At 51.6% G+C, this 9,998-nt stretch overlaps 1 protein-coding gene across 1 annotated transcript in view; it reads right to left on the reverse strand.

The window, feature by feature from the left end:
- kidins220b (kinase D-interacting substrate 220b) overlaps positions 1-9,998 on the reverse strand; it is a 42,989-nt gene that overhangs the window by 12,704 nt on the left and 20,287 nt on the right. Inside the window, 14 exon segments of the mRNA XM_056581844.1 lie at positions 26-315; positions 1,832-1,989; positions 2,068-2,233; positions 2,830-3,009; positions 3,501-3,665; positions 4,491-4,668; positions 4,848-4,946; positions 5,112-5,210; positions 5,583-5,681; positions 6,093-6,290; positions 7,009-7,107; positions 7,653-7,754; positions 8,333-8,431; positions 9,887-9,985. Coding sequence (XP_056437819.1) covers positions 26-315; positions 1,832-1,989; positions 2,068-2,233; positions 2,830-3,009; positions 3,501-3,665; positions 4,491-4,668; positions 4,848-4,946; positions 5,112-5,210; positions 5,583-5,681; positions 6,093-6,290; positions 7,009-7,107; positions 7,653-7,754; positions 8,333-8,431; positions 9,887-9,985 — 2,031 coding nt within the window.

The raw sequence follows: 9,998 nt of genomic DNA on the forward strand, positions 1-9,998 counted from the left end.
TCCCCGATCTCCCTCAGGTCCTCACCTTCATGAAGCCCTCGCTCTTGAGCTTGGCGAGGTTGTTGGCGGCGCCGTGCAGCCTCTTCCTCTGCGAGTGCAGCACCGAGTCGCTCACCTGCCACCAGGTGCGCACGTTGAGCAGCAGGGCCAGGCCCACCAGGCTGGCCACCGCCACCAGCACAGCGTTCACCGTCTGGTGGTCGGGCTGCAGCCGGAACACGGCCAGCAGCGCCAGCCCCGTGATCAGGCAGGCCAGCACCAGCAGGAAGAGCACGAAGGACGGCACGCAGCAGGTCCGCTTCCACCGCTGCTTACCTGGGGAGGAACCGGAGAACCAGGGGGTCAGAGGACCGGAGAACCGGAGAACCAGGGGGTCAGAGGGTCAGAGGAACCGGAGGAACCAGAGAACCAGGGGGTCAGAGGACCGGAGAACCGGAGAACCAGGGGGTCAGAGGAACCGGAGAACCAGGGGGTCAGAGGACCGGAGAACTGGAGAACCAGGGGGTCAGAGGAACCAGAGAACCGGAGAACCAGGGGGTCAGAGGACCGGAGAACTGGAGAACCAGGGGGTCAGAGGAACCAGAGAACCGGAGAACCAGGGGGTCAGAGGACCGGAGAACCGGAGAACCAGAGGGTCAGAGGAACCGGAGAACCGGAGGAACCAGAGGAACCAAAGAACCAGGGGGTCAGAGGAACCAGAGGAACCAGGGGGTCAGAGGAACCAGAGGAACCAGAGGAACCAGAGGAACCAGGGGGTCAGAGGAACCAGAGGAACCAGAGGGTCAGAGGAACCAGAGGAACCAGAGGAACCAGGGGGTCAGAGGAACCAGAGGAACCAGAGAACCGGAGAACCAGAGGAACCAGAGGAACCCAGAGGAACCAGAGGAACCAGAGAACCGGAGGAACTGGAGACCTGGAGTCCTCGAGACCTGGTGACCAGCAGGAGACCTGGTCCTGGTCCTCCCTCTCTCTCTTCCCCTCCCCTCCCTCCCCCCAGATGTTCCTCTGTGTAGTAGTAGTGTCATGGTGCTGGTGGTAGAGAGAGGAGGACAGACAGACAGACAGAGAGAGGAGGACAGACAGACAGACAGAGAGAGGAGGACAGACAGACAGACAGACAGAGAGGAGGACAGACAGACAGACAGAGAGAGAGGAGGACAGACAGACAGACAGACAGAGAGAGAGGAGGACAGACAGACAGACAGACAGACAGACAGAGAGAGAGGAGGACAGACAGACAGACAGACAGACAGAGAGAGAGGAGGACAGACGGACAGACAGACAGAGAGACAGACAGAGAGAGAGAGAGGAGGACAGACAGACAGACAGAGAGAGAGGAGGACAGACGGACAGACAGACAGAGGAGAGGAGGACGGACAGACAGAGAGTGAGGACGAGGACAGACAGACAGACAGAGAGGACAGACAGACAGACAGACAGACAGACAGACAGACAGACAGACAGACAGACAGACAGACAGACAGAGAGAGAGAGGAAAGACAGACAGAGAGAGAGAGAGGACGAGGACAGACAGACAGACAGACAGAGAGAGAAGGACAGACAGACAGACAGAGAGAGAGAGAGGAGGACAGACAGACAGAGAGAGAGGAGGACAGACAGACAGACAGACAGAGAGAGAGAGGAGGACAGACAGAGAGACAGACAGACAGAGAGAGAGAGAGAGAGAGGAGGACAGACAGAGAGAGGACAGACAGACAGACAGAGAGAGGAGGACAGACAGACAGACAGACAGACAGACAGACAGACAGACAGAGAGAGAGGAGGACAGAGAGACAGACAGACAGACAGACAGGAGGACAGACAGACGGACCTTTCCCCTGGGTGTCCTCCGTCTTGAAGACCCTGAAGAGTCGGGCGGCCAGGAAGCCGAACTCGGCCTCGCAGGCGTCGGACAGCGTGGCGATCATCTCAGCCATGGAGGTCTCCCCGCCCACGCTGGACAGACGGTTGTAGTCGGTGAACAGGAACCTGAGGACAGACGGACGGTTAGAGGAGGCCCCCCAGCCCGCATGACCCCCCCCCCATGGAGCGTGAGGCGGAGGTCACCTGACAGGAAGTGCCCGGGTGCTCTGCTCCGGCAGGTCCGGCGGCGTGACGAACATCAGCTTCAGCAGCAGCTCCAGGTAACCAAGGTGACGGGCCAGACGGGTGCTCAGCACCCAGGCCCACGTCCAGTTCTCCCCCTCGCGCCGCCCGCCGAAGTACACCACCACTGGAACCATTAGAACCATTAGAACCCCCACTGGAACCATTAGAACCATTACACCACCACTGGAACCATTAGAACCATTAGAACCACCATTGGAACCATTAGAACCACCACTGGAACCATTAGAACCATTACACCAACACTGGAACCATTAGAACCATTAGAACCACCACTGGAACCATTAGAACCATTACACCACCACTTGAACCATTAGAACCATTAGAACCATTACACAAACACTGGAACCATTAGAAACATTAGAACCACCAGTGGAACCATTAGAACCATTGGAACCATCACTAGAACATAGCACCATTAGAATGATTATTGTTCTCTACACAAGAACTTTTACTTTGGTATCAGCTCAGTGTTCTCTACACCAGGACTTTCACTTTGGTATCAGCACAGTGTTCTCTACACCAGGACTTTTACTTTGGTATCAGCTCAGTGTTCTCTACACCAGGACTTTTACTTTGGTATCAGCTCAGTGTTCTCTACACCAGGACTTTTACTTTGGTATCAGCTCAGTGTTCTCTACACCAGGACTTTGTGCTCAGTGTTTATCTGTAACTCTAAGGGGGGGGGGGGGGGGGCCTCACCAAAGAAGAGGTAGAGCAGGGCCAGCAGGCTGAGGGACACGGCCATGGCCAGCTTGGGGTCCACGGTGAAGCCCAGCACCAGGGCGACCGAGGCGCACAGCAGGAGAGAGAGGAACACCACCAGCCACGAGAACTGGAACAGGGGCTCCACCTGCTGGCCAGCAAAGGTCTTCATCTCGTCTGAGGGGGGGAGAGTGGGGAGAGGGGGGGGAGTGAAGATGTAAGAATTTTCCGGACAACAGCCTTCAGGTATTTGGCTAGCCTGGGGTCTTTAGCAACGCTACTGCACGGCTAGCCTAGCCTGGGGTCTTTATAAGGGCTCCTATAGATGTGTAGCTCGCTAGTTAGCCTAGCCTGGGGTCTTCATAAGAGCTCTTATAGGTGTGTAGCTCGCTAGTTAGCCCTGGTTGGTCTTGAAAGGGCTCCTATAGGTGTGTAGCTCGCTAGTTAGCCTAGCCTGGGGTCTTCATAAGCGCTTCTCTGTGTGTAGCTCGCTAGTTAGCCTAGCCTGGGGTCTTCATAAGAGCTCTTATAGGTGTGTAGCTCGCTAGTTAGCCTAGCCTGGGGTCCTCATAAGAGCTCCTATAGGTGTTTAGCTCGCTAGTTAGCCTAGCCTTGGGTCTTCATAAGGGCTCCTGGGTGTGTAGCTAGCCCGTTAGCCTGGCGCTCACCCTCCAGCTTCTTGAGCAGGAAGGACTTGCCGCTGCCCCACTGGGCGTACAGCCCCACGCAGATGGGCGGCTGCATGGTGGGCTCGCTCAGGATGTCTGCCAGCGCGCTGCTGTACAGGTCGTAGCCTAGCATGTCCCCGTCGCACTCAGAGGGGGACAGGTGGCCTGCAGAGAAAGAGAGACGGACACAGACACACAAAGACAAACAGAGACACACAGAGACAGACACACATACCGACAAACAGACACATACACACATACAGACACGTACACACACACACACACACACACACACACACACACACACACACACACACACACACACACACACACACACACACACACACACACACACACACACACATAGAGACATGTCATTGTTATTTCATAATCAGGCTGACTAATAGATAAAGGATGACTAATAGACACATCAATAGCTTTTGAATCTATCATCAGGCTGACTAATAGATACCCATGGTATCAGGGTGACTAATGGATCATGGCATGCTGATTAATTGGTTTATATTACATTGATGTATTTCTGTCATCAGGCTGAGTAATAGATTCATGATGACTGACAGACACATCATCACCATCTGAGTCATCAGGCTGACTAATGGATCCAGGATGATAGGTTCAGAGGCTGCAGGCTGACTAATGGATCCAGGCTGACTAATGGATTCATGATGACTAACAGACACATCATCACCATCTGAGTCATCAGGCTGACTAATGGATCCAGGATGATAGCTTCAGATGGGGCAGGCTGACTAATGGATCAGGATGATAGCTTCAGATGGGGCAGGCTGACTAATGGATCCAGGATGATAGCTTCAGATGGGGCAGGCTGACTAATGGATCAGGATGATAGCTTCAGATGGGGCAGGCTGACTAATGGATCAGGATGATAGCTTCAGATGGGGCAGGCTGACTAATGGATCAGGATGATAGCTTCAGATGGGGCAGGCTGACTAATGGATGGGGACTCACGCGCTCCAAAGATCTGCGTGAGGATGCTCTTCTGGTGGCTGCAGTCGATGTTGTACGGCGTCTCTCCCGCCTTGTTGGGCCGGTACAGCAGGCGGCCATCTTTAGGGTTCCTCAGCAGCAGCTCGGCCAGCCGCCGACTCCGCCCCCGGATGGCGATGTGGAGGGGCGTGTCTCCTTTCTGAAACACAGGAAACAGGGAGCTGGAAGAATCCTCCACAGTAAAAGCCCCTCGTTTGGAAAATAAAACCAAAAACCAAAACAATTTAATTATTCTAGATAGGTTGGTGGTTACTGGTGAATAGGTTAACTGGTGAACTGGTTTACTGGTAACTGTTAACTTGTTAACTGGAGGCTTACTTTGTCCACCGCTGAAACCTTGGCTCCTTTATCCAGCAGCAGCTCAACAATGTCGATGTTCCTCATCTTAGTGGCTTTGATCAGAGGAGTCTCTCCATCCTGGAGAGAGAGATAGAGGGTTACAGTGGCTATATCCTAGAGAGACAGCAGCATTACTGTGTCTCTCCATCCTAGAGAAAGAGAGTGAGCATACAGTGTATATCCTAGAGCGAGTCATGCAGACAGACAGACAGACAGACAGACAGACAGACAGACAGACGGTACCTTGGTGCAGTTCTCGGTGTCGGGGTTGCACTGCAGGATGTCTCGGACCATGGTGGCGTTCCCCTTCTCCACCGCCCAGTACAGCGCCGTCTTGTTCTCCTGAGGAACCACACAGCCAATCACAGAGCAGCACGGCCCAGCGCGGCCAACCACAGACCAGCACGGCCCAGCGTGGCCAACCACAGACCAGCACGGCCAACTGCGGCCAATCACAATCTTCTGAGGGTGTTTTGTGGGGACCTTGGTTTATGGGGTCCTGATGGAGTCATGGGGGTCCTGGTGGGGTCATGGGGTTCCTGGTGGGGTCATGGGGGTCGTGATGGGGTCATGGGGGTCGTGATAGGGTCATGGGGGTCGTGATGGGGTCCTGGTGTGGTCATGGGGTCCTGGTGTGGTCATGGGGTCATGGTGGGGTCGTGATGTGGTCCTGGTGGGGTCATGGGGTCATGGTGGGGTCATGGGGGTCCTCACCTGTCCTCTGATGTCGATGTCAGCGTACTTCTGCAGCAGAGCCTTGACGATCTCCACGTGTCCGCCCCGCACGGCTCCGATCAGAACTGTGTCCCCGCTCTGGAGAACCACACACACACACACACAGAACCACACACACACACACACACACACAGAACCACACACGCACACACACACACAGGACCACACACACATACTCATTAGAGTTAGTTACAGTCAGTCAGATTCACCCTCACCGAACCACACACTGTACGTAGCTTCACTGTGTGGTTATTATTGGATGGAACGGTTAGCGTTATGCTCGTTGGGTAAGTTATGCTACTTCTAATTATTGGGCCTGTTAGCATTGTGCTAGCTGGTTGAGTTGTACTACATGGGTGAGTTTAGCTTGTTTGTAATGGTTAGCATGATGCTAGTTGGTTTGCGTTGTGAGACTTTTAAGTTTATCTAGTGGCTTGAGTTATGCTAATCTGTTAACGTGATGCTAGCTGTTTCAGTGCGTGCTCTGACCCGGTCGGGGATGTTGACGTAGGTGCCGGCGTCCAGCAGGTCCTGGACGATCTCAGTGTGGCCCTCCTTGGCGGCGATCATCAGCGCGGTGTTGCCGTCCTTGTCCGTCATGTTGACGTTGGGGTTCCTCTTCAGCAGCTCCTTCACCACCTCCGAGAAGCCCCCCTTCACCCCCACGATCAGGGCCGTCATCGAGTTCTGGGGCCCAAGGACCAGAACACAGGTCAGTGACCAGCTACTGGTTAACCCCTCAGTGGTCAGTGACCAGCTACTGGTTAACCTCTCACTTCATACACTAGGACGCTGTTAGTGACCGGGCTACTGGTTAACCCCTCAGTGGTCAGTGACCAGCTACTGGTTAACCCCTCAGTTCATACACTAGCTGTTAATGACCTGGTTACTGGTTAACCCCTCAGTTCATACACTAGGATGCTGATCCCAGATCAGTTCATCGATCCTCCTGGGGATGAGGACGTGGATGCGATACAGTGTAGCGTCAGTGGAGGAGCTAACACTCTAGCTTAGCTCCGGTTAGCTTAGCGTCGGTAACACTGTAGCTTAGCTTCAGTTACTTTAGCGTTTGTAACACTGAAGCCTAGCTTTATCATTCGATGAGCTAACACTGTAGCTTAGCTTCGGTTAGCTTAGCGTCGGTAACACTGCAGCTTAGCTTCAGTTACCTTAGCGTCTGTAACACTGAAGCCTAGCTTTATCATTAGATCAGCTAACACTGTAGCTTAGCTTTGGTTAGCTTGGCGTCGGTAACACTGCAGTTTAGCTTCAGTTACCTTAGCGTCTGTAACACTGAAGCCTAGCTTTATCATTAGATGAGCTAACACTGTAGCTTAGCTTCGGTTAGCTTAGCGTCGGTAACGCTGTGTAGATATGTGTATAGTGAGTATATGTAGGAACATACCGCCCCCTCCTGGTCGACATCCGCTCCGTTCTCCAGCAGGTGCATCACACTCTCGAAGTGACCCTTCCTGGAGGCCCAGATCAGAGGGGTGGTGCCATACTGCAACACACACACACACACACACACACACACACACACACACACACACACACACACACACACACACACACACACACACACACACACACACACACAGGTGTTAGCTTATGTTAGCTGACCATGACTGACCTTCTTGGTGATTGAGAACCAGGTAAAGTATTCCAATTGTAACGGATGTTGGCTAAATATAATTGATGTGGATGGAGGCGATGCTAACAGAAGCTAATTGATGAAATCCAACGCTTACTGATATTAGGGAATGGAAAGTAATGCCATGGGAACACTTATGCTACCGGATGGAAGCTGATGCTAACTGATGCTAGCGGATGGAAGCTAAAGCTAACTGATGCTAGGTGATGGAGGTTTGATGCTAACTGATGCTAGCTAAACGATGTTTGATGCTAACTGTTGCTAGTGGATGGAAGCTGATGCCAACTGATGCTAGTGGATGGGAGCCGCTGATGCTAACTGATGCTAGTGGATGGAAGCTGATGCTAACTGATGCTAGTGGATGGGAGCCCCAGATATAAATGGTGCTAGCTCACCTTGTCGGAGCAGTTGACCTTGGCTCCGTTGTCGAGGAGCAGCTTGACGATGTCGGCGTGGCCGCGCCCCGCCGCCCAGATGATAGGATACACACTGTACTGCTGCAGACAGACAGGGGGACAGACAGGGGGACAGACAGGTGGACAGACAGGGAGGCAGACAGGGGGACAGACAGGGGGGCAGACAGGGGGGCAGACAGGGGGGCAGACAGAGGGGTGGAGAGAGACAGACAGGTGGACAGACAGGTGGACAGACAGGTGGACAGATAGGGGGACAGGGTAGAGAGACGGGTGGACAGACAGGGGGACAGACAGGGGGACAGACAGTTGGACAGACAGGTGGACAGATAGAAGATGAGAGACAGACAGGAAGAAACAGAGGTGGGGATACAGAGGGGTAGAGAGACGGATGGAGAGACAGACAGGTGGACAGACAGGTGGACAGACAGGTGGACGGACAGGTGGACAGAGAGGGGGACAGACAGGGGGACAGACAGGGGGGTGGAGAGAGGCAGACAGGTGGCAGGTGAATGTGAGCTTAATGATATATTGGTTAAGTGGTCAGCTTTGTGTGTGTGTGTGTGTGTGTGTGTGTGTGTGTGTGTGTGTGTGTGTGTGTGTGTGTGTGTGTGTGTGTGTGTGTGTGTGTGTGTGTGTGTGTGTGTGTGTGTGTGTGTTACCTGTCCTGTTGTGTTGGGGTTGGCTCCATTCTCCAGTAGAAGCTCGCAGACCTCCACGCGACCTTTATAGGCAGCCCACATAAGGGCTGTCCAGCCACCCTGTTCAATACACAACATTATAGATCAATATCTGATCAATACAGAACATTATAGATCAATATCTGATCAATACACAACATTATAGAACAATATCTGATCAATAACATTATAGAACAATATCTGATCAATACACAACATTACAGATCAATATCTGATCAATAACAGTATAGATCAATATCTGATCAATACATAACAGTATTGATCAATATCTGTTCAATACATAACATTATAGATCAATATCTGATCAATACATACAATTATACATCAATATCTGTTCAATGCATAACATTCTAGATCCATATCTGATCAATAACAGTATAGATCAATATCTGATCAATACATAACAGTATTGATCAATATCTGATCAATACATAACATTATCGATCAATATCTGTTCAATACATAACATTATAGATCAATATCTGATCAATAGATAACATTATAGACCAATATGTGATCAATAGATCATTATAGATCATCAATACATACAATTATCTATCAATATCTGTTCAATGCATAACATTCTAGATCAATATCTGATCAATACATAACTTCATAGATCAATATCTAATCAATAACATGATAGATCAATCATGGAGATGGACACCATATATAAGAACATGTAAGTATGTATGGAATGATTCATAAACATAGAGATATTCTTGAAGCTAAAATGCACCAGGCTCTAGTTATGGATCTGCTTGATTTCCTCATGATCGGGTCCCCGACCCACGGTGAATGGATGGATCAATAAATCAGTCTCTGCCTTCTATTGGCCTGGTCGAGGTCTCACATTCATCCTGACAGCCTCCCAGTTGCTAGGTAACCAGAGGCTCTGTGACCGCGGAGGTCTGGAACCTTGGACGGTGGTCGCCGCGGTGACCGTACCGATGCACCAACCAGAATACTAACGACCCTGGTGTCCACGGTGATCACAGAACTCCCCTCTAACATGTACTGGTCTGATGGGGTTCCCACACTACATACTGGTCACGATGGAACGGGCTGGACTAGTCTGCTCGCTTCGTATCGGACTCTAGACTATTGGTGTTGCTAGCATGCGGTTAGCAAGTCGTTAGCATGTTGATAGCATGTTCTCTACCATGTCTCTGTGCTCAAGGCAGATGTGTTGTTAGCATGTTGTTAGCATATCATCTACCATGTCTCTGTGCTCCAGGTAGATGTGTTGTTAGCGTGTTGTTAGCGTATTGTTAGCATGTAGTTAGCATGTGGTTAGCATGTTCTCTACCATGTCTCTATGCTCCAGGTATATACGCTGCTAGCGTGTTGTTAGCATGTTGTTAGCATGTCGTTAGCATGTTGTGTACCATGTCTCTGTGCTCCAGGTATATATGCTGTTAGCGTGTTGTTAGCATGTCTTGGCATGTTGTGTACCATGTCTCTGTGCTCCAGGTAGATGTGTTGTTGTTAGCATGTCATTAGCATGTTGTGTACCATGTCTCTGTGCTCCAGGTAGGCGCTGTTCTCCAGCAGCTCCTTGACCACCTCCAGGTGCCCCTCCTTGGCGCCTGAGATCAAAGCGGACCAGCAGTCCTGGGGGAGGGGA

This window comes from Gadus chalcogrammus, chromosome 21, assembly GCF_026213295.1.
Source record: "Gadus chalcogrammus isolate NIFS_2021 chromosome 21, NIFS_Gcha_1.0, whole genome shotgun sequence".
Taxonomy (NCBI): domain Eukaryota; kingdom Metazoa; phylum Chordata; class Actinopteri; order Gadiformes; family Gadidae; genus Gadus; species Gadus chalcogrammus.